The 24,563-nt window shown below is 54.6% G+C and overlaps 2 protein-coding genes and 1 long non-coding RNA gene across 7 annotated transcripts in view; 2 read left to right on the forward strand and 1 right to left on the reverse strand.

Moving 5' to 3' along the window:
* CIMAP2 (ciliary microtubule associated protein 2) overlaps window positions 1-11,306 on the reverse strand; it is a 26,353-nt gene extending 15,047 nt beyond the window's left edge. The window contains 9 exon segments of the mRNA XM_082360089.1: window positions 830-937; window positions 2,013-2,175; window positions 4,178-4,323; window positions 4,461-4,598; window positions 9,543-9,587; window positions 9,591-9,647; window positions 9,852-10,016; window positions 10,472-10,567; window positions 10,569-11,306. Of these exon segments, the coding sequence (XP_082216215.1) occupies window positions 830-937; window positions 2,013-2,175; window positions 4,178-4,323; window positions 4,461-4,598; window positions 9,543-9,587; window positions 9,591-9,647; window positions 9,852-10,016; window positions 10,472-10,567; window positions 10,569-10,634 (984 nt within the window). The 5' untranslated portion in view covers window positions 10,635-11,306.
* Window positions 1-15,691, forward strand: part of LOC309613412 — an 18,267-nt gene extending 2,576 nt beyond the window's left edge. The window contains exons 2-3 of the long non-coding RNA XR_014235712.1: window positions 1,789-1,892; window positions 14,946-15,691. This is a non-coding gene — a long non-coding RNA (uncharacterized lncRNA). The remainder of the gene's footprint in view (window positions 1-1,788; window positions 1,893-14,945) is intronic.
* A 187-nt stretch (window positions 15,692-15,878) lies between these two features.
* The window catches only part of TTC22 (tetratricopeptide repeat domain 22), a 35,036-nt gene continuing 26,351 nt past the window's right edge, over window positions 15,879-24,563 (forward strand). For 2 of the 5 annotated variants that reach the window (XM_082357360.1, XM_082357361.1), the window contains exon 1: window positions 15,883-17,288. In XM_082357360.1, the coding sequence (XP_082213486.1) occupies window positions 16,722-17,288 (567 nt within the window). In that variant the 5' untranslated portion in view covers window positions 15,883-16,721. Of the gene's footprint in view, window positions 17,289-24,563 lie in introns of all 5 variants that reach the window. The other 3 variants (XM_082357357.1, XM_082357358.1, XM_082357359.1) reach the window with 3 other exon arrangements.

The raw sequence follows: 24,563 nt of genomic DNA on the forward strand, positions 1-24,563 counted from the left end.
CAACCCTCTTGGGGGTGGTTACATGGTGGGTCCATTTTGTGACAATTCATGGAGCTCTTCACTTAGGACTCATGCTCCTTTCTGTATGGTTACTAGACCCCAGTAAAAGGTGGGCTTAAAAAATGAAGGACAGGAATGAGAAACGGAATGAGGCTGATGCCCAATGCCATCTGGTGAATGAAGAAGGCAGGCACACGAAGGCAAGAGCTTAGCTGTCTTACAAGAACGCCAACAAACCAAAGATTACATTATATATGGGGGATGGCTGCCTCTGGGGAGGGGGAGGAGGAGGAGAGGGGAGGGGGAGGAGAGGGGAGGGGGAGGAGAGGGTCCTTGCTCAGCCAGAGATGAGAAATGGGCCAACTTCCTGAGCTGCCCCTGAGGCCTCAAGACAAATATGAAGAGAATGGAGGGAGCATTTCCCTGGAAAATAAGAGAGTGGGATGGCTCTGGGTGATGTCCATTAGCATGGTGGTTCTCAAACTTGTCCCTGGAAGAGCAGTATCAGCATCACCTGAGAACTCACTAGGAATGCAAGTTCCCAGGCCCCACTCCAGGCTTACTGAATCAGAAGCTCTGGCGTGGGGCAAGCCCTCCAGGTGAGGCTAATGCCTGCTCAAGTTTGAAAAACCACTGCCTTAGAGAAATGAGACGGTGGGAGTGGGTGTTAGTCCCTGGTAGAAAAAAGAGAGGTGGGATTGGCTCCCTCAGAGCATCAGTTCCCGGGGGGAAGGAGAACTTGGGGCTGCCTGTAGAGTCAGGAGAGGGTTCCCTGCTTCTCACTGTGTATCCCCTACCCAGACCCACCCACCCAGGTTCCCAGAATCACCTGGGAGGCCTTTATGCCTATCCGCTTGGAAGACAGCAGGAACAGTGGTTGGTTGATGTATTTGCATTCCTTCTCTGGAGGAAGCCATGTACGGGGACCAGACGTGGCCTAGAGGTGAGGAACAAAGGCTGAAAGCTTGGCGAGGTCTGGCGGTGGTCAGCCTGGGGCCAGGCCTGATGAGGGCTCCGGGCAGCTGACCTCACCCCCCTGGCAGCCCTGAGACTTGAGCCAAGGATGGTGAGAGGTACCTGGCCACCTCCCAACTTACCAGGAGCCCATCCTCTGGGGGTGAAGGGGCCCTGCGGGACTCTCATGACCCCTGCCACCCACTCTATGCCCACCCATCATCCTGAAACCTCTTTCCAGGTTCCCAAGGGCCCTCCCGGTCTGGCAGGGTCCAGAGAGGTGCTCCAGACCCCAGTCTGGGGAGCAGAAGCCACTCGGACTTTGCAGCTAAATGAGCCAGGCTCCAATCTTGGCTCCTTCTCCCCCTTGCTGGGAGCCTGGGCAAATCCCTTCCCATCTCTGGGCCTCGGTTTCCTTTCATGAAATGCAAAAGACAATCCCTCCCTCCAGGGGGCTGAAAGGTGCCCACCCCAGAGCAGGTATTCAGGAAATGTTGGTACCCTTTTTCATTCCTCTGGACATGCCCACCTTCCCAAGCCCTTAGCAGTTCCCTCCCTGGGGGGCAGAACCTCCTTGGGGGTCGACTAATGTCCAGAGCCTACTCAGACCACTGGCTGCCGAGCCCCCAGAAAGGAGCCCACCACTCCCCTAAACAGAACAGGTGTGCGGCCCTCTGTCGGGCAGACCCCTTATTCACACTTGGTCCCGCTCCAGTTTTCCCCTCATCCTCTCTGCAGGGAAGGGAGGGGCAGAGATCAATGCCCACTGGGCACTTCCCGGGTGCCAGGCTCCACGCTATAGGCTCTAGTACTAACCTCATTGAATTCTCACAGCCACCTGGTCACGCTCACGGAACAAGCATGTAAACCAAGGCTTAGAGAGTGACAGACACTGATCCAATGTGACTAGCAAGTACAAGACCAGGATTGGGAACCAGGTGAGTCTGGTACCCAAGGGTGAGCCTTCGGCTGAAATAGCCGCCTCCACCCCACCCTGCCCCCGCAGGAAAGCCCCCTTCCAAGAGGAGAAGGAAGGAAGGCCACAGGGGGACACTGACTAGTTTTGGGGGACACTGGCTAAGGGTGGCCCAATAAACTCTTTCTGGAGGGGTTTCCGGGTTGCGGGGAACTTTTGAAAAAACACCACGCTTCTTATTGTGATGTGAGTCAAGTTCTTCCACGAAGCTCTTGAAATTCATCAGTTCCCTGAGCCTTTTTTTTCTGAGAAACAGAGGAGGAAAAAGAATATCTGTTATGTCAGGAAAAGCAAGAGCTGCGATTCTGGATCCTTACCACAATCAGAGACAAGCAGTGGTCCAATGAGGCATCACTCTCCCCCATGCCTGCCACTGTCCCATGGCCAGGCCAGTCCACCCCGACCTGGGCGACAGAGACGAAGCCCCCCAGCCAGGGGTGGGGTCAGTCTGATGGGGTCTCTGACAGCCCCTCCTCCGTGCGGTGCCCTGCAGCCCAGCTTGCCTTCATCCACTTCTTTCTTTCACTTGTTTTGTGGACATTTACTGAGTCAGGCACTGTTCTAAGCAGAAGCAATAGTCCAAATATTTAAAAACCGGTGTGGGGCTTCCCTGGTGGCGCAGTGGTTGAGAATCTGCCTGCTAATGCAGGGGACACGGGTTCGAGCCCTGGTCTGGGAAGATCCCACATGCCGTGGAGCAACTGGGCCCATGAGCCACAACTGCTGAGCCTGCGCGTCTGGAGCCTGTGCTCTGCAACGGGAGGGGCCGTGATAGTGAGAGGCCCGCGCACCGCAATGAAGAGTGGCCCCCGCACCACGATGAAGAGTGGCCCCCGCTTGCCGCAACTAGAGAAAGCCCTCGCACGAAACGAAGACCCAACACAGCTAAAAATAAATAAATAAATAAATAAATAAATAGAGTAGCTATTAATTTAAAAAAAAAAAAAAACCGGTGTGATGGGGGAACACTCAGGATTCTTAGGGCAGCAAAACTACTCTGTATGATACTAAAACGGTGGATACATGTTATTATATATTTGTCCAAACCCATTGAATGTACAACACCAAGAGTGAACCCTAATGTAAACCATGGACTTTGGGTGATAATAATGTGTCAATGTAGATGCACTGATTGTAAGAAATGTTCCCCTCTGGTGCTGATTATTGATAGTGGGGGCCTGGGCATGTAGGGGGGACAGAGGGAACATGAGAACCCTGTACTTTCTGCTCAATTTTGCTGTGAACCTAAAACTGCTCTTTAAAATGTCTATTTTTTAGATAACACAAAATAATATCCTGTGGCCTGGGAACTGGCTCTAGGGCCTACAGAGCGTCTGAGGTCCCTGCTGTGCTGGCAGGACACCTTAGTAGCTGGTCATGGGGAGGCCTGGGAAGCCCCAGGGAGGAGCCAGGTTTCAGGGCTCATTCAGTGGCTATTTACCAGCTGGTCCCAAAGTATTTCAACATTTCACCACCCCTGCTTCCTAGCGCTCCTGATGCCTTTACCACAGCACCCACTCCCTGCTAATATTCTATATTATTTTCACTTGCGATTGTGTTTCTTTTTGCGCTAGAAAGTAAGCACTTACTAGAAAGTAAGCACCACTGGGGCAGGTTCCCCTGCACCTAGATGATTACCTGGCCCAAGGCACACATGAGTGAAGGCACAGTAGAGACAAAATAAACAGTTAGACAAATACTTAAGTCCAATTACTATGAAAGCAAAGCCCAGGGTGCTAGGGATCACACAACAGGAATTTGACTGGTGCAGGAAAGGGGGGCATCAAGCTAAAATTCTACCTCAGCTTCCCCTCCCAGCCCTCCAGTTCTCTGCCACTAACCCAGTCAGCTTAGCTGGGTCTGAGATGGCTGGGAAGTGTTTCCAAAACAGCAGGACACCCAGGCCTGCACCATCCAGGTCCCTGCAGGCCTGGCAGCCTGTCTCCCATCCAGGCCTGGCACTGTGGCCCCCTGCTCCTCCCCTGCAATTCGTGCTGGTACAGAGGAGAGGGGACTGGAGGTGAAGCCAGACAGATGCCGTGGGGTTCAATCCCGGCTCTGTCCCTACCAGCTTCGTGGCTAGCCTCAGTCTCCTCCTCTAACACAGGGCGCCTTACCCTGCCCTAGCCGGGAGAGGGGAGTGAGCAGGCTACGGAAAGAGTCCTGCGCAGAGCCTGGCACACAGGGTGCTGTGGATAGGTGAGGCCTGTTTTCCTGCCAGGGAAGGCAGAGCCCGCCTGGGTACACACCTGCACAGAGTCATGTCCATAAGGCTGGGGCTTGCTTCGGTCACCAGAGAAAGTGTCATAGAGGCCACGGGTGCCCATGGATCGTGCCAGGTATGCCTCGATGCCACTTTTGAAGGTGTAGGTGCCCAGTGCCAGACCGCTCCCCTGGAACAGAGCACAGAGGACAATCCCTGCAGGTCCATCACCCCCTCGGGGCCTCGGTTTCCCCATCTGCCCTGGAGTCCCCCCCCCCCAGGTCTGCGCAGGAAGGTGGGTGAGGCCTGGCCAGGGTAGGGGGATACCTGATGAGCCAAGGGGGGCGGCTTGTTGGTCATCCTGCACATGAGGCCCTTGGAATGGGACCAGTTCCAGGCACTCTCCTCCAGCTTCGTGTATGGGTTGCCCTTCTCCCCATAATTTCCAGGGCCTGGATAGTAGTTCTGGGGGCGAGAGGGAGGGACATAAAGGCCATTAGTGCCACTCCGTGCGCAGCAGAGTGCACCTGAGGAAGAGATGTCCCCCAGAGGGTAATGGGATTTTCAGAGCCCCTGTGTGTTAGCTGCCCCCCAAAACACACAGCACTGTGGGCCTGTGAGCCTCTGCCACTGCTCAGACTTTCAGTTCCAAGTTCAGACTCTTCACTGGGGCCCCACTGGTCTGTCCAACCTATCCCTCACTGTTCCCTTTCTACATCTGACGCTTCAGCCGAAGTGAGGTCCTTGCTGGTCCCCAAACCTATGCCATTCTGGCAACCTCCTTACCTTTGCTTGCTTGTGCCATTACTGCCACCCAAAATGCCCTTCCTGCCTTCTTGGCCCTGGAAAATTCTTCTAATCCTGCAAAGCCAGCTCGAATGTCATCTCCTCTGGGAATGAAGCCTTCCTTCCCTGATCACCCCAGACAGCTGCTTGCTTTGGTGGTCTCAGAAATCCCAACCATTACACCCCTGTGTTATAGCCCTACGTTTACGTGAATGGGTTTCCCACTGTGCCATGAACAGTGCTGAGATCTGGAGGGATTTGGAGTCCTGGGTTCGAATCCTGACTCGACTGCTTCCCAGCTGAGTGACGGTGGGCATGCCACTTAATCCGTCTTAGCCTCATGGTCCACATTTCAAGCACAGGGATAGTAGAACTTTCTTCCAAGGTAATGAGGATGATATGAAATAACGTCTATAAAGCCTCCTGCACACGCCCAGCCCATAGTGGGTGCCAACACCTAATAAGTCAGGGTGGGGTGGCTGCCTTGGTGGGGAGGGGTAGGAGAGGTTGAGAACTGTGGCTGGAATGAGCATCTGGAGCCTCGACTGCCAGGGTCGGAAATATGGCCTCTGTAGTTGGAATGAGAAGAGCCACCCGGCAGTATAGGTGGGTGGGTGGGTAGCCATCGTTGGGTCAAGACCTGGCAGGATGTTTTCTGCTGCTTTGCACCTTTTAGCCACACGGGATCGCTGCCACTCCACAGATGGCTCAGCCCTGCCTACCTCCAGTCCCTGGAACCTCCCTGGAAGCAGCCCAGAACCAGGCCTGGCAGAGAGGGTGGGTAGTCAGGCCGTGGCAGGCATCAGATTCGTTCGCCCTCAGAGGAACCAGAATGCACATTGCCTCCTTCCAGGGCCCAAGGTTTCCAGGTACGTTCAGGAGAAAAGCCCCAAAGTAGGAAGGTGGGTCTCAACATCATGTGCTGGCTGCTTTACTAGCCTTAATATCTTGGTCCTAGAGACATCCTGATGAGATCAAATCAGTGCCACCTGCAATCAATAGATGGGGAAACTGAGTCTCAGAGAGGCGAACCTTGTGTCCAAGGTCCCACCTCCAGAAAGGGGCAGCACAAGGGTTCTAACTTCAAAATCCATGCATGATCTTTCTGAGCTTCTACTGTTTCCCAGGCACTGTGCAGGCACCAGAGGCGGGAGAGAAATAAGCCCCACGGTGTCTAGGGAGACCTCAGAAGTGAGGGTTATAACAAAGGGGTGGGAGCTGCTCATCCCGGAGCTCACAGACCAGGAGGAGCCCAGTGCCGGCACTCTGTCGGCAAAGCCTCATCTCTCCAAACCTTCAGGTTCAGAGGTGTAGTAACGCACCTGGGCTGATGTGAACACCCCTGACTTTAGCTAGAATGTTATGTTTCAGGGCTTCTGGTACCCAGGCAGGAGTGATTAATTCTGGGGGAAGTGGGAATTGTCACTTACAAGATTTTTTTTTAGGTGGACCTTGAAGAAAGAGTCATCTTCCCAGAAGATGAAGGGGAGGGACAGGTGTCCCAGGTAGAGGGAGCCGTAAGAGCACCTTTGAGACCGTTGGGAAAGGTATACTGGGAAGAGAATGGGAAGGCCCTGAAGGCCAAGCGGGGCATCCAGACTTGATTCTGAGGCATGAGGACACTTAGGAAGGCGACTGGGGCAATAGTAGGTGACCAGGAAATCAGTCATGGGGGCGCCCCTGGGCAGGGGGAGTGTGGCTTGGGCTTGGGCGGAGGTCAAGGGGATGGAAGGAGGAGGATGGGAGACAGAAGCACAGACCCCCGTGACTACAGGGGAACAAGGTGCCCATGGGTTTCTGGCTCTGGCCGCTGGGCGGTGCCATTGCCCAGGAAGAGCAGGCCTGGGGGAGATGCTGACATGGCAGGAGGGGGGCATGCAGAGTTTGAGGGGCCTGGAGGACCCCGGGGTGGGGATCTGAAGCCATGTGCATGGAGCCTGGCTGCGCAAGAGAGAACACCCCACAGAGGGTGGTGGGGAGGGCAGGGCCTGGGAAAGAGAAGCCATGGAGGGAGGCTGGCGGAGGAGCTCCAAGGACACAGAGCCCAGTGTCCCCAAAGCCAAGGGAGGGCAGAGCGTACTAGGAGGAGGATGGAGGCAGAGCCCAGTGCCAGCAGAGAAGGCACTGGCTTTGCAGGGGTGTGCTTCAACAGCCCATCCGCTCTGGGGAAGGATTCACAGGACCCAAAGCAGGCACCCACAGCTTTGGCACTGGCACTGGGGAGGCCCCCATGGAGAAGTCAGCACCCTGCACAGGTGGCATTTGTAGGCCTGTCCCACCCGCACTGGGGGGACAACTGGAGGGACCAGAGGCCAGAGGAGGCCATCAGGTCCCCAGCCCAGAGCAAGATGACAGCTGAGAAAGTCAGGCCTTGGATGTGAGCTCTCCCGGGGCTACCTTCTGCCCACTGGGGCAGTGCCACCTCCTTGAACTTTCTGTCCAGGCCCTGAGCCCAGGAGAGTGGCTCGGGGAAATCCCACAGGGCCCAGCGAGGTTACTGCAGGAGCAGATGTGGGGACCAGAGAGGAGAAGAGACAGCTGGAACAGAGGGACAGGCCGTGGGACCTTCACCCTGCTCAGCCAACCCTGGCAGATGCTCCAGCGCTGGGGACCGGGCACAGGAGGAAACAGGCAGCATCTGATTTGTTCCCCCAACTCCTCTGCCTTCAGCGGGGCTGGGCTCTGCCATTAGATCCTGTCCTCCACAGATGGTCAAGGAACAATCCAAGTGAGCCCAGCCTACGGGTCAAGTGCAGTGGTTACGTGTGGACACCTTGGACTCAATCCTGCCTCTGCCGCTTAGTAGCTCTGTGACCTTGGGCAGTCACTTGACCTCTCTGTGCTCGTTTTCTGTCTGTAAAGTGGCGATGATAGTGCCTGCTTCACAGGGTTGTGGTGAGGATTACATTAATTAGTACACTCAAGTGCTTAGAACAGTGCCTGGCACATGGCAAGTGCTGCATTAAGTGTCGGCTATTATTACTTTAGACTTGAAGGTAATCACTCATTTTTCAGTGCCTCCAGGCAGCCCCTCTCCCCACAGTGCAGTGACAGCTTCTGCACCTGAGGATGCCTGTGCACGTCCCCTGAACGTGGCAAGGAGTAATTCCCAGGCTCCATAGAAAGTTTCACAGTGGTGAGGTGTGGAGGAAAGGCCCTGGCTTGGGGTTTGCCCATTTGGCCCACTGGGGCAAGATGTTTATCCTCTCTGAGCCTCCAGGGCCTTGTCTGGAGTGGTTATAAAAAATTAGAGTGTTTTGGAGAACCAGTACTTAGTAGGCAGGCATGGGCTTAGTCCACAAAGACTTATCACGTGCCTACTATGTGCCAGGCACTGCTAGGACCTGGGGATTCTGCAGCGAACCAACCGGGCAGATGTGGTCCACCCTCGGGGGCTGCTGTGCACTGGGGGAGAGACACTGAACCCACAGCCACAATCGGGGCTCCTGGGAAAGGGAGATGGCACCTCATGGGGTCAGGTCAGACCTCGGAGCTGAGAGCTGAGGGATGAGCAGGGGGTCCTTAGGTGAAGGGGCCGCTGGGGGCGGAATGGCACTTCTGGTAGAGGGAAGAGAAGGAGCAAAGCACAGGGCGAGTGCTTTGCCTCACTTTGAGGAGTGAGGAGGGCAAGGGTGTCCAGCCCAGAGAGCGTGGGGGGCAGGGGAGGAGGGGCAGCACTGGCAGCGCGGGCGTGACTCCTGCCTTTGCCTGCACGACCCTATGCAGCCTGAACCCCACTCATCCCGAACCACACCGATGCCACGGCAGCCCTCCTGCCACCCCCACCTCTCACCACAGTCACCTCCCGTCTGGATGCCTCCGACCCCCTCCCCCACAAGCATGTCACTCAGTACCCCTCCCCCCATCAAAACCCTCCTCTGCTGTCCTCCCACAGCACCTGGAATCAAACCCGAGGAATCAAATCAAGTCCCTCTCACCTTGCCAGAAGGGCCTCATGTCCTGGTCCTCACCCCTCTGCTCTTGCCTCCTCCACCCTCACTCACAGATTCCGTGAGTCTCCATTGTTCACCTACCACAGGTTTTGCTCGAATGCCACCTCCTCCCAGAGGTCTTCCCTGACTACCCTATAAATGGCACCTCATGATTCGCCATCTCTCCCTGTCTCATTTTTCCTCATGGCCCTCATTATATGTGATTTGCTTCTTTGTACCGTTGTTTCTACCACTAGGACCACAGCTCCACGAGGGCAGGGACCTTGTCTTCATCACTGCTGGATCCCCAGGGCCTGGAACAGTACGTGGCACTAGAGGGCGCTCAACCATTATTTGCTGGCTGGCTGGACGGCTGTAGATATGGAGGAGTTTGTTGAGCACCTAATGTATGCCTGGCTCTGTGCCAGGGACTCAAAGGTGAACCAGACCCAGCCCTGCTGACAGGGAGTTCCTGGTCTGGTGGGGGAGGCGCAGAAACCTACGACAGCCAGTGGGCTGAAAGCTGCGGCACTGGAAAGCAGAGGGGCTGTAGGGTCCCAGAGGAGAGCCTGGCCAAGCCTGGGAAGAAGAACGGTAGGAGAAAGGGCGCTTCCAGCCCCACCCAGGCTGCATGCTCTTCGTACAGAGCAGAGGGTAGGAGGGATCCCACTCCGTGTATGAGAACACCTACCCCAATGAGTCCTCGGAAGCGAACCTCCCCGGAGCTGCCTGGTTTCTACTGCAACTCTTCTAAGAAGTCTTTGGAGTTGTAGGAGCCAGGCCCCAGCTCTTCCTTCTGCCCCAAGAGAAGAGAGCAGAGGCTAAAACTTTACACTTGGGAGTGTCCACGCGGGCAGGAGCCCAGGCGAGGATGTGTTCCTTAAAGGATGAGCTCTACCTGGGCCTGAGAGGACACTGCAGGCCACCCTGAGGGCAGGCAGGACCAGGCAGGAGGACGTGGCACCAGCGGTAGGGCAGGGTGGGGCCCCAGGGGCCTCACCTGCTGCCGCTTCTCTTTCATGATGGCCCAGTACTGGAAGTGGGGCAGCTGTGTCAGCCGGGGGGCTTCCTGGGCCTTGGCCCAGCCTGTGCCCACCTCCTTCTTCAACTTCTTGATGCTGAAGGAGGTCTCCTTGCAGCCATAGGTCCCAGGTCCTGTGTGGGACTGAGTCAGAGCGCAGTCAGAGCAAGGCCAGCTGCACCACCAGTCCACCCACAGAGCAAGTCCTCACCAAGCTGTCACCCTGACCTGGGAGTGGACAGGCAATACCCCTCTGGGGGCCCCTCCCCCAGCCCCGAGCCTGGCCCTCAAGGTGCAACCATGACATCCTCTGTCACTGGCCCCCTTACACTTCAGAGAGGGCCCGCAGCCAGTCTGTGCAAGAGCTGCAAGTGGAACCCAGGTCTCTGTGGATCCGACCCATGCTGTTTTCACTACAGTCCTGCGTTTATCAAACACATTGAGGCCCCAGCTCTGAGTCAAGCTCTGAGCTGTGGGTTGAGGGCACGGAGGGGTGTGACACATGCCCCTTACACAGATCAGCTCATCTGTCACGGTGGGGGACTCGGAGGGGCAGTGGCCAGACCACGTGGGAGACTCGGGAAGCTATGCAAACTCACCACGTCCACAGAGTAAACCCTGGAGTACGTGGCCTCCGTGAAGGTGCTGAACTTCTTCTGGTTGGGATAGACAGCGGAGACGTCAAACCTGGGAGGGACAGATGCCCAGTGAGAGGCACCCAGCCCTGCGGAGGGCAGTTCTGGGCGGTGGGAGAGTTGGCATCTCACGGGAGGTGACTTTGGAGCTGGCCCATGAAGGATGAGCAGGGCTGCTGCCTCCTCAGGGTCTTCGTCCTTCCAGGTTCCCTCTCCCTGGATTCCACCCTTGTCTGGTTCCCTAACCCCCTGCTGGGAACATTTACTCACAATCACCTTCTCAGGGCAACCACCAGCCGCCCCACCCCCTGCACTCTCCAGCTCCTCCTCCCCACATCCTTTTTCTCCATAGCCCTTATCACTAGCCAACATTTTATATCTTTTTCTTTTTTTATTTATTATCCACTCCCACCACCCCTCCCATATGAAGGCAAGCTCATGAGCAAGGGCTTTGCTGTTTTGTTCACTATTTTATCCCCAGATGCTAGAACTGTGCCTGGCACATAGTAGGTGATATATATATATATCACCTATCACATATATATATATACACCACCTATGATATGATACATATATCACAGGTGGTATATATATATGATATACACATGATATATGCCATACGTATGAATGAAGAAAGACACCTGGGCTGAAATCCTACCCATGACTTTTGGGCTGAGTGACCTACTATGGGCCAGGCCACTCGGCCTCTCTGAGCAGCACATAGTAGGTGATTCTGAAATGATTTTAAATAACTTAATAACGGTGGTAAAAGACTCTGGGCAGGGAAGTGCGGCAGGCAGGAGGGTTATCGAAAGTCCCGCCCCCACCCCTCACTGCCAGCCCTACCCCCGCCCCGCCCCTCCCCGCACATAACCCCCCTCTCGCTCCCCCTCCACCAGGCTCCAGCCTCCCGTCGGTGGGCCCTCTCTCCCACCGCCCCGCCCCACCTGTGGCTCTGCACCCCGAAGGGAGCGCCCGCGAACCAGTTGGTGGCCATGGCGCTGGCCCGCCCGCCGCGGCGAGGTCCTCGCGGGACTCGGACTGCGGGACTGTTTCGCGCCCGCCGGCAGGCCAGACCGGCTTCTGCCACCGCCGCCACCGCTGCCACGGCAACCCAGGCCTTGCGATTTGTGATCCGCCACAGACCTGTGCGCTGCGTCTTTGCCCGCGCTGCGCCCCTGCAGGCGCGCCCGCAGGGTCCCCGACTTTTCCATTCGGCTACGCACATTTTCACTGCTGCCTTGCCAGACATCCTTCCCTGAGACCGGCAGATTTAATGGCCCCTCACGGTAGTTAATATGGATGCCATTTGGTCGGGTTTTAGAGTCACCTGTTGAGGAAACGTTTCCGATTTCTTGATTTATGGCAGAGCCCCGCGCAGGGCCTGGTGGAGCGCAAAGGCCTCTTGATGTTCACCTTATGCTGGTGGGACCAGGGAGACACACAGAAAGGGCTCGACTTAGGCAAAGGGCATCCCATGCCTTCTCCACTCTGGGGAGGGGAGGAGGAGAAAGAGGGAACGGGCAAGGGGAGCCAGAGAGTGGAGGGCAGGAATAAGGTGGTCAGGAGAGAGGTAGGGTTGCAGGGATGGTGTCAGGACTCATTCCTCCCCCAGTTACCTGGACACCCACTCTGGGCAGACATTGTGCAGGGTGCCTGGGACCCAGATATGGTCCCTCCCCGGAGAGTCTAGTGGGGGAAACAATGACTACACAGTGTGACCAGGTCAGTGTGGTAGGGAGGCCTCTGACCCAGACTGTGGGTAAGTCAGGGAAGGCTTCCTGGAGGAGGAGAATTCCAAACTCAACATTGAAGAGTGTGTGTGGCTTGCTAGGTAAAGAAAGGGGTTGAGGGTATGTGCCCCCAACAGGGCATGGTCAGCTCTCTCCTCTCATCCTCCCTTATCTCCCACCAATGCCCCACAGTCATGCTACAGACTGTCTAATATCATCTCCCACGATTGCCTTTGATCACTCCAAGTGTTTTAGGCTAAGGTAGGGCAAAGGGCCATACGCCATTTGATGATGACAAGACTGAAACCAGAGAGAAACAGGACCTTCCCGGGGGGTCCTGCATCCAGCCTGTGGTGGAAATGGATTACCAGGACAGTGGGTCTCCTTCCAGGCCCCACCCAATATCCTTTTGACATCCCAATATAGCATTTAAGCCATGAGCTGGACTCACGGGCCCCAGGCTGGCAGGCACATGGTCACGGTCGGCAGAGCATCCACCCTGCACTGCTGAGCTGAAGTTCAGAGGCATCAGGCCTCGGGAACACACACAGAACAGCCACCCCAGGTCATCCAAGCATGGACTTTGCCCCTTCCCAACCATGCGACCTTGGGCAAGTCACTTCCTTCTCTGATTCTCAACTTTCTTACCTATAAAATAAACCAGTAATCTCTGTGTATCTCCAGACTGCTGTGAAGATTAAATGAGCTAATTTAGGTATGCTCCTGGAACATAGCAGAAGCACAACAAGAGGTCATTCCCAGCCCTTGGAAAGGGACCTTACAGAAGGTCCAGGGGCAGAGATTGTGTGTCATTCACTCCTGGTGCAGTACGTGGCACATAGTATATGCTCAGCAAATATTTGTTGAATGGCAAGTGAACGAATAAATGAATCTAACCCAACTTCCCAGTAATGCATAAATCTTCAAAGAGAATCATGTTTGAATCCTAGCCCTGCTGCTTCCTAGCTGGTGGCCTTGGGCAAGTTAGCCTCACTAAGCTTCAATTTCCTTGTCTGTGATATATGACTGCAGTCTCCTGGAGGAGCTGTTTTCAGGAGTGAGTGACATGTGACTGTGTCCACTACCACATCCTATGTGCTGGGGAGGCCCTGCAACCAGCCCCAGGGCTGCTCAGGTGTTCTCAGGCCCAGCCCTGCCTGGGGCTGCTTTGCTTCTCTCCCAGCATGAGAGCCTTGACTCTGGGACTTATGGAGGAATAACCACAGGACATAGGCCAAGGTTCATTGGGCTGGGAGTTCTGGCTGCCAGGCAGCTCAGAGCAGGCCAGAGTGAGTCAGCTCTGCAGCAAGGCGGCCTGCTCTAATCAGCCGAAAGCCTTCCCATCACAGCAACTTACTGATCACAGCAATTAACTCTCTCTTGTAGGTACTATTGCAATCCTCTCCAACCCGTATTATACAGAAGAGGAAACTAAGGATCAGATAGGGAGAGTAACTTGCCCTGGTCACATCTAGTAAGCATCACACAGCAGATACAAAGCTCATAACTAAGTTTGCAAGAGTTTCTAACCCATCCTCTAGAGCCATCTATTACGTCAATAAAGTCAAGTCAAGTTTCTTAGCCAGGATTCAGGCCTCTGTGATGGGGCTATGGCTGCTGCCTTACGTCCTCATCTGCTGCCATCTCTTCCCCATGCTCTGTAAGTTTCAGCCATATGGGGCTACTCTGTCCCTAGGCACACCCTGCCCTGGCAAAGCTCTAGCCTTTTCACGTGCCTTTCCTGCTGCTGAAATGCACCAGCAACCTAACCTCCCCATTCAACTCCTACTCATCTTCTCAGAGTCAGATCAAAAGCCAAAGCCACCCATTAGGATGGCCATTATAAAAACAAACAAACAAACAAACAAACAAAAACAGAAACAAATTACAAGTGTTGGTAAGGATATAGAGAAATTGGAACACTTGTGTATTGTTGGTGGGAATATAAAATGGTGCAGCTCCTGTGGAAAAAAAAGTATAGCAGTTTTTCAAAAAAATAAACATAGAATTACCATATGACCCAGCAATTCCACCTCTGGGCATATAGCTAAAAGAAGTGAAAGCAGGGACTCAAACAGATATTTGTACACCCATGTTCATAGCAGCATTGTTCCCAACAGCTAAAATGTGGAAACAACCCAAATGTCCACTGATGAATGAATGGATAAACAAAATGTGGTATATACATACAACGGAATATTACCTAACCTTAAAAAGGAAGGAAATTTTGACACAAGTTACTACATGGATGAACCTTGACATTATGCTAAGTGAAATAAGCCAGACACAAAAGAACAAATATTGTATTATTATTCCACTCATATGAGGTACATAAAGTAGTCAGATTCACAGAGACAGAAACCAGAACGATGGTTGCCAGGGCTAGGGGAAGGAGGGCATGGAGAGTTGTTTAATGGGTACAAAGTTTCAGTTTGGGAAGATGAAAAAGTTCTGGAGATGGATGGTGGTGATGGTTGCACAATGTGAATATACTTAATGCTACTGAACTGTAAAGTTAAAATGGTAAATTTTATGTAAATATATGTTATGACAATAAAAAGGGGGGAAAAAAGCCGAACTCCCTGGGAATCTGTCTCTGATCCTCCCAAGCAAGTCAAGAGCCCAAGTTTCATCTCATGATCACCAGCAATTTATAGTAACAATTTTTAATTAAAAGTTATTAAATTTTACATTTAAAATTACAGGTGAGGGATTTCCCTGGTGGCACAGTGGTTAAGAATCCGCCTGCCAATGCAGGGGACACGGGTTCAATTCCTGGTCCAGGAAGATCCCACATGCCCTGGAGCAACTAAGCCTGTGCACCACAACTCCTGAGCCTGCACTCTAGAGCCCACAAGCCACAACTACTGAAGCCCGCGCACCTAGAGCCCGTGCTCCGCAACAAGAGAAGCCCGCGCACTGCAACGAAGAGTAACCCCTGCTCCCCGCAACTAGAGAAAGCCCGCGCACAGCAACGAAGACCCAATGCAGCCATAAATAAATAAATAAATAAATAAATAAATAAATAAATAAAATAAAATTACAAGTGAAAAATATCTCCAGAATGTTGTTTTAATTTACCTTTTTATTGCTCAAGTCAAATATTTTTTCCAAATTTACAAATTGGCTCTATTTCCTCTTCTGAAAATGCTGGTCTGTTTTTCAAGAAGATAAAGCACAGGGTCTCAGGAGCCCAGCCCCAGATGGAATGCGGGGTGGGAGGGACTCAGAAGTTCAGACCTGGGACTTCCTTGGTGGTCCAATGGGTAAGACTCTGTGCTTCCAATTCAGGGGGCCAGGGTTCCATCCCTGGTGGGGGAACTAGATCCCGCCTGCATGCTGCAACTAAGAAGTCCACATGCCACAACTAAAAAAAAAAAAAAAAAAAAAATCCCACATGCTGCAACTAACACAGGCACAGCCTAAATAAATAAATAAATAAATAAATAAATATTTTAAAAAAGAAGAAGTTCAGACCTGCTACAAAATCCAAGTCCTGGAGGACTAGGAGCTTTGCGTCAGGGAGCACAGCCCAATCTTCTGGAGGATAGGGGACTGATGCCAGGCCTGAGGGAAGGCTGGCAAGAGCAAGACAACTGGGCCAGAGGTGGAACGCAGACTGAGTGGGAGCTGATAGTTATCCAGAGTGACGTTTACAAGGTTTACCCACCACACCTACTCTAGCCCTGGGGAGGGAATATCACCCTCATGTCACAGATGAGGAAAGAATAAAGTGTGAAATGATGCAGCGACTCATTCAAGGTCACAGATTATTAGTGATTAGAGCCAGCACCTGGAGCCCCGTCTTTCCACTGGGGCCGACTGCAGGGCAGAGAGGAGGCAGAGAAATCCCAAGTGGGGAAGCCTGATAAATAATGGCCAAAGGAAGAGCTGCAGGAGGGGGCAGGCCCCATTCAGAGGAAGGAGAACACTGAGGGACTGTGGCGGGGATGGGACAGCAGCAGGAGTGAGGGTGGCTTGGGTGCCGGGTTGGAAGGGCCGGGCCCGAGTCTCCTGTTCAGTGAGCTCACACAGGGTGGAGCAGTGCTCAAGGAGGAAGGGCCTGGCTTTTTGGGGTTCAGCAAACTGGGTTCCAGGCCTGCTGGGGCACACCCAGTTCTGTGACCTGGGCAAGTCCTTTCCCTCGTCTGAGCTTCAGTTTCCTCATCTCCTGAGCAGAGAGAGTAAAAGCACGCCTTTTGCCATGCACCGGGGGTTACACGCCCCGCGTTTGGCACTGCACCTAACAGGCACACCTGGTTGTGCAATGCGGGCGTCTAAAAGCCGCTGAGCAGCGAAACCGTAAACACCCACAGGGCGCTCCCGAGCCGACGCTCTGACCCACCCACCGGCGGGCGGCGCCCCGGGATGGGAGGTGGCTGCGCCCCGGGCCTCTGCGCGCTGACCCTTGCCTCCCGCGCGACACTCGCTTGAGGGGCGCCCCCATCCACGGCAAGGCTCAGGGGAGCCGCGGGGCAGCCATGGCGGAGCCCGAGGCCGCGGCCGAGGAGCTGGACGCCCTCATCGACCACCTGGGCTACCTACCCGGCCACTTCCACCTGGAGATGCAGCTGAACTTCGAGCCGCGCTCGCCGGCCTCGCTCCACGCCCGGGACCTGAAGCTGCAGCGGGACGGCCTGCGGCAGGAGCTGGTGCTGGCGGCTGCCACGCAGCGCCCCGCCGTGCGCCACCTCCTGGGCGCCTTCGCCTTCTACCTGGAGGAGCTGGACGAGGCCCGCGAGAGCTTCCTCCAGGTGGCCCGCGAGGACCCGGGCAACCTCAACGCCTGGGCCAATCTGGCGCACGTGTACGGGCGGCTGGGGCAGGAGGAAGAGGCGGAGGCGTGCGCCGGGCGGCTGGCCGGCCTCATGGGCCTGGCGGGGGACCGCGGGGCCGCCGGGGACACCCCGCTCCGCGCCGCGCGCTGCCTGGCCGAGCAGGGCTACGCGCACGGCTTCGACGTGGGCTGCGCCAGCCCAGAGGAGCGGGCGCGGGTGCTGGAGGCCGGCATCGAGCTCTACGACAAGGCGCTGGGCCACGGGCAGCAGGTGGGTGACCCCTCCCCAGGCTGGGAGGGCTGGGGTCGCGGCCCCTAATGTCTGCAGGGATGCCCCCGGCCTCCAGATTCTCACTGAACCCTGGCCCTTTGGCTTCTGGAATACCGTTCCAGCGTGCCCCTCCCACCTTGAGTCCTAGACCAGGCTTGTAGCTTTTCTCTGCTGGACTAGGGCGTGGACCCACTTCCCAGCGGGTTAGCTTGTGTAAGTTTCTTTGCTGGCAGTACTGCAAACTCAACACACCAACTCATCCCTCTCATCTTGCTCCTCCCAGCAAGTACCTGTCCCTTCACCTGTCCACACCCACCTAAGTATAAGGCACAGCTCCACATCCCGCCAGAAACAGGCAGCATTCTTGCCTCCTCTCTCCCCCTCACACACCATAGCCATCCACTCAGACCCCAGATCCTGTCCGCTCCGCCTCCTCATATCTCCAGGGTCTATCCACTCCTCTCCTGCCTCCCCCTGCCAGCCCAGCCTCCATCGTTCCCTGCCTGGGTTCCTGCCCTCTGGCCTGACCCTTCTGCCTCCTCCTCCACCCTTGTTGCCACTGTCATGTTGCTCAATCTTGCTGGCCATATCCGTCAGCTGCTTACAACCCCCAGTGACTCCCCACTGCCTGGCAGATAAGTCCCAGGCTCTCCGGTGGGCACTGGAGACCCTCCATGACCTTGCTCTCTGCCGTGTTCCCCCTTCCAGCCAGGCTTTTGCCACCGTCTACTTCCCCTTGTTCCCCGTGGGCCAGGTCTCCTTACAGCCCACCTTGCCACTCTTTCAGCCTCTTTCGGAGATGCCCTTTGCTCTACCCTTGCCTGGAGGTTCTCCTCGCTCTCAGGCATCCGCTCCACTGACTTTTCCAGGCTGGGTCAGGCATCTCCCCTGGGCTCCCACAGCACTGCTCACACTGTCCATTTACAAGTCTGTCTCCCCACCTCAACCTTGAGATCTTCAAGAGTGGGGACAACATCTGTCTGGTTTACCACTGTAAAGCCAACACCTGGCCAGCGCCTGGACACAGTGGCACTCAGTAAATGCATCTTGAGTGAATGTATGTGTAGCATAGGGTCCGGAGCTAAATAGACAAATGCTAGGTATATTAGTTACCCATTGTTGTATGACAAATATCCTCTGAGACTTAGCAGCTTGAAATAATAAGCACTGATTGTCTCAGAGTTTGTGTGCTCAAGAACCCAGGCATGGTTTAGCTGGGTGCCTCTAGGCTGTGGTCTCATCTGAAGGCTTGCTCAGCTGGGGGCGGTGGGGTGGGAGTCTGCTTCCAAGCTCACACTCATGGCTGTTGGGAGAATCAGTTCCTCACTGGCTGTTGGCCAGAGGCCTCCCTCAGGTCCTTGCCACAAGGACATCCTATGACTTTTGCTATATTCTCTTCATTAGAAGCAAGTCACTAGGTCTAGCCTACAGGCAGAGAGAGGGGGTTACACAAGAGCACGAATACCAGGCAGTGGGGATCACTGGGGGCCATCCCAAAGGCTGCCTGCATTGGATGACAGACAAATGATGTAGAGGCGTTATCCTCTTGTTACAGAAGAGGAAATCACAGTTTAGAGAGGTACCATGACTTTTCCTTGAAGGCACAGCATAGGCAGGGTTGAGCTGATAATGATGACTATTTGTGATAGTTAAATGACAACAAGCCTTCACACATGGGTAGGATGGCTCCATTCACAAAGCCTCTGCACACCCCCTTGGAGCCTTTTCCACCAAAGCTTATGGCTCCCCCATAAGAGGAAATGTGGAGTCAAGACCTCAGGGAGTGCTGGGTGGGAGGCACAGACTTGACTTAAGGGGAGCAGGGCCGGGTGGAGGTTAAGACGGTAGACTCTGTGTCAGACAGTCCAAGTCCAAATCCCAATTCCCCATGCTCTCACCTCCGACTAGTCTGTAGCATGACTGAGCCTCCCTTTCTATGAAATGGGGATAATAATGGTGCTTGTATCCTAGGATTCCTCATCCGTAAAATGAGGAACAGAGCCTGCACAGAAACAGCAAGATCACAGACGACCCCTGCCTCTCCTGACCTGGGAGAGCCTCCTCCCCGCAAGACTGTGTGCAGCTGTGGCTATCCCCTGGGGCCGAAAGGAACCCAGGTCTCCTGTTTTAGAGCCTGAGCACAAGGCCCTGAATGCCAGCCGCCCTCAGTGGAAGGCGTGGCCAGCTTGGTGTATGTTGAGTGTGGTCACAGTCTCAGAGCAGGGCCTGAAAAGCCCTGGGCTGGGAGCCAGGAGTCCTGGGTTCTCATCTCAGCTGCAACCACCCACGGTGGGGCCTTCTCCTGTCTGGGTGGTGGTTTCCCCATCTGTGAAAGGGAGGGAGGGGGGACTGGATGGTCTCCGAGGTCCCTTCCTGCTCTCAGGAGAAGCCTTCCTGGAGGAGGTGAGCAGGGAGGCAAAGTTTTGGGCGTAGGGAAGGAATGGGGGCCGATTCCTCCCTCCCTGCTGCTGGTCTGCCCAGCCACAGTGGGGACCGCACCGTCCCCTTCAGTGACCGCCCAGAGGAGAGAGTGTCAAGCAGGACACTGCCCTGTGCTCCAGGGTGGGAGCTGACTGTCTCAGGTGGGAGGTGGCCTGTGCTGAGTCCTTGGGCCTGGCCCAGCGGCTGCTCCCCAGGTCTGCACAGAGTGTCTGTGGTCAGAACCTCCCCCCAAGTCCCAGGAGAAAGTGGGGATTTGGAGTTCCCCCATTTCATCATCTGAGGATTAGGAGAGATCATGCTTATAAAGTACCTGGCACAGAGTAGATGCTCAAGAAATAGTCGCAATCAGGATGACAATGATGATTTTGTATAGTTAGAGCAGGAGGCTTGTGTTCAAGCACCCAGGTCGCTTATTATTTTGCTGTGTGACTTTGTACAAGTCACTTTTCATCTCTGGCCTCAGTGTCTGCTTTATAAACATTAAACAGTGATTTCTGCCTCAGTTTACTATGATTATCCAATCAAATCATGGGGTAAAAGTGCCCATAAACTGGTAAATTCTGGGCATGTCTGAGACACACATGCTCAGCATCTTAACATTTATTGAGCACCTACTGTGTGCCAGGCCCTATCGTTAAGAAGTCCTGCCTTTTAGAAGCTCATGGACAAAGGGAAGAGCAAACATTAGTTCCTTCAGTAACTAGTCTTCCCTGAGCCCCCTCTCTGGGAGTGGGGACTAAAGGGGCATGTCAGAGGTGTGCCTATGACTGGCTGAGGTCACAGGCGTTCATTACATGGCCTGTGCCAGGTGACAATCATCTCTGAGTGCTGTACACCAGAGACCATAGTTTCTGAACCAAAAACAGCACTCCCCCAGAGGCTGACAAGGGAAGTGCACTTCGAGGACATCAGGACCCGTGTTGGAGTCAGCAGGGACCTGGCAAGTCCAGGTCCTGGGGATAGAGTGACAGTAACTGAACTTCAGAGAGGACACACTTCCTTTCAGCACAAGTGACTGAGGGAGGCTTCTGGAAGAGGCAGTAGTGTACTGGCAGGAATGAGAGGAGGGCAATCCCGGCTGGGGCGTGGTATGTGCAAAGGTCCTGTGGTGGGGACTTTAGTGACAACTGAACTGGAGCAGGGGATGAGACCTGGAAAGAGGGCAGCCAGAAGCTTCATGGGGAAAAGCACGTGGTGGCCCTGAGGAACTGCTGATGTGATCTCTGAGGTCTGGTTCCTGCCCTCCTCTCAGCTGCATTTCCTCTAACTTCCCTTGAACCTTACTTCCCAGGGACTCTAAACTTCTCATACTTCTCCAGACATGCTGTGCTGTTTCACAGCTGCCTGTGCAGGAACTGTTCCCTCTGCCTAGAAAGCAAACTCCATCCATCAAAACCCAGCTCAAATGTCACCTCCCCCTTGAAAACCTTCCTTCATACAATGCCCACCTTCACACAGTAATACTCATGAACGCTCTTCTCCGGGTGCCTTGCGGACTTCATCTTAGTCCTCAAAAGAACCCCCTGATCCCATTTTACAGATGTGGGAACTGAGGCAGAGCAAGGCTAAGTAACCTGCCCAAGACCACAGAGCTAGTAAGTGGCAGTTGAGTTTATGCCACTCTGACTCCAAAGCCTTTGCTCTTTCTGGAGAGGTGGGAGAATTGGGGTGCAATAAGTGTGATACAGATGGCTGGCAGGATGGGGAGGGGAGCCCCCCACACTGGCCATCTCCTGGAAATCTAGGGTGGAAGTGTGGAGAAGTAGAGAGAGGGTTGCCGTGTATCGGGGGTGGTGGGGGGATAGGAAGGATGAGGGCAGAGGTGAAGTCAGCATGGGGTCAGAGAAGGAGGAGTGGGGAGAGTGGAGCAGCCGCTGAGGGACCTCGCGTTGAGAGGGTCACCACCCACAGGAGCACAGCTGGGGGCGGGCGGCCAGGAGTCTGACCCACCCGGTGCTGCAGCTCCAGGAGATTTTCCATCCTGAGGGGGCTGGGACTGTCCCAGGCAGGGAGGAGCCCCCGGAGCTCAAAGAATGAAGAGCAGCCAAAGAACCAATGACGGCTGCTCCTCTGCTAACTAAAATTACAAGAGAAAACATTACAAAAGTTAGTAATTCAGCCCATAATCCAAAAATAAGCAGCGTGTCTGTGTCCGAGTGGATGAGTGTCTGTGCCTTCCCTCTCAGCCCTTCGTTCCCTCCCTTTCCTCATCCTCAAGTTGCAAAAATATGATGAGGCAGATTGCTTTATCCGTCATTCCTCCCCACCCCCATCACCTCTCCACACACGCTCACAGATGGATTCTTGGTGGAGTCTCCAGGCTGAGTGGGTATTAGGAGCAAACACTTTGCAGTTGGACACACTCGGTTAGAATTGTGCCTCCATCACCAGGTGGCTACGGACAAGTCACTTCACATCTCTCTGAGCCTCAGTTTCCTCATCTGCAAGGTGAGATTCTAACATCACCTCGCAGGGTTGCTGTGAGGATTAAGCGAGAGACCGTGAAGGGCTCCAGGCAGAGTGTAGATCATGTTGGGGCCCAGCCCCTCACCTTGCGCACCCTCTGGCCGCCACAGCCCTCAGCTTTGCTCTATAACAGTGGTTTCTGTCTTGCCCCCTAGAGGGTGAGCCCTCTGTCTTGGGCGACCCTCTATCTCTACCTACCACCCCGTGTCTGGAACGGGGTTGGACACCCAAGAGGGGTTTGTGACTGTTGCTAAATTTAATTTGGTTTTTTAGTCTTAAAATCCCCATTATTTTTCTAAAATAAAGTAACTCGAACTTATATTTCTCTAAAAAAGTAATATCTCTGTCCCAAGCTAACTCAATCATTTGAGTTTCTTCCCCTTTTCCTGGAATATTGTGTGGCTTCACACACACACACACACGTACCTGCACACACAGGCACAGGTACACACACATGCAGATCCTTCACCCCTGCTCCTGGCCCAGAGCAGGCTCAGGGTGGTAACAGGTAACAACGGGTGCCATTGATCCAGCCTGTACGCCAGGCACGGAGCTCAGAATGTTACGTTCATTAGCACATTTGATTTTTATTCAAACCTAACAGACACACTGCCACTGGTATTGTGATTTCCTGTTGCACAGAGGACAGAACAGGCCCAGGGAGGGGACTCACCCCAGGTGACTGGGTGCACACGGGCCATCCAGGTTTCACCTGGCCTGCTGGGGTGGGTGGGGATGGACCCAGTGCTGGTAGGCCCAGCAGCCAGCCTCACAGACAAACAAAGGTGCAGGCATTCCACACAGTTGCCTGGCAGGAAGGGCCGACACACACACACACACACACACACACACACACACACACACACACACACACACACACACACACACACACACACACCTGTGCCACCAGCGGGGAGGCCAGCCCCAGGACCTGGGAATTCCTCAAGGAGCTGCCCTCCCAACAGCTCTCTGCCTCCCACATGCCCCCCTCTCTCCCTCAGCCTCCGTTTCTCCCTCTCCCCTTCGTCCCCCAACACCAGACCCTGACAACTCGGGCGCACGGTGCAGGCAGATGCGCTGCTGGGACCGAGGTCAGAGCGTTGGTGTGGGAATCTGCAGGCTGCAGGGACGCCCTGGGTGACCTGAGCTGGCTGTGTAACCTCTCTGAGGGTCCATGTCTCCCTCTGTGAAATGCGGACAGTGGTACCAGCCTGGCAGGGGTGTGGGAGGAGGAACTGGGGTCACGGAGGGAAGACCCAGCCCCAGCGAGGTTTGATGGATGCGTCCTTCTCATCCTCATCCCCTGATGGGGCTGCCAGGACTCCTAAGTGAGCCCCTGCCCTCCTTCTGCTTCCTCCCGCTTCCTCCTGCCCCTTCCTGAGCTCGCCCTCAGCCCAGCTCAGCACATAACCAACTTTGGGAAAAGAACAATGACATCGGGGAAGACCCCACTCGGAGCCAGGGGTCAGGATTTGGGTTCCTGCCTCAGCCCTGCCCCGACTGGCTGTGGGACAGTGGGCAAGTCCTCTGTGGACGGTGGTCATTTCCTCCTCTGTCACTGGACTAAGGTGGTGGCCAGGGTGATTTCAGGGACAAGAAGGACTTTGATAGTAGAGAAGTGGGGGAAGGAATGAACCTCCTGGCAGAAGAAAACACATAAACACACAGAGGGAGGTAGGAAACCACAGCTTGGGGAATGTCAGGCACGGTGTTTTGAGGACTTTAGAGTTGATCTCCAACTTTTGAGATCATGGGCAGGGTTTCTCCTCCCATGGTGCTTGCAAACACACACACACACACACACAACTCCACAAATCTGAGTGGTTTGATTTGGATGACGCTGGACGATGAGCCAGGGGCTGTGCACTTGTGTGCTTTTCACAGATTATCTCACTTGCTCCTCCTAGAAATGCTGGGAAATCAGAACTGTTATTAACCCCATTCTACAGATGAGCAAACTGAGGCTCAGAGAGCTGTAACAACTTGCTCAAGGGCACACAGCCATGAGTGGCTGGCTGGAACTGAACTCGGTTCTCTCTGACATAAAGCCAAGGCTGAGGGACAGCTTTCCTGATACTCTAGCCCCAGCCTTCTGATGGCCTCGGTGCTGCTCACATTTGCATAACAGCACCTTCTGAATTTGCTGCTGGCTTCTTTCCCTCCACACCTGGCAATTTTGGGAACTGGGTCTCCCCTCCTTATTGATACAGGACCCCAGAGCCAAAGTTGCCTGTAGCATCATCTGACCCAACTGCCTTCTTTACAGGAGGAAAGATAGAGTGTGTTAAGGGTGCACACAGCCTGGACCCACGGGAGGGGCTGAAAAAATGCAGGACTTCTTCAGACCTACCCGGTGCCAGAGCTGGA

Source organism: Balaenoptera borealis (assembly GCF_965194805.1).
Source record: "Balaenoptera borealis genome assembly, chromosome: 1".
Classification (NCBI taxonomy): Eukaryota; Metazoa; Chordata; class Mammalia; order Artiodactyla; family Balaenopteridae; genus Balaenoptera; species Balaenoptera borealis.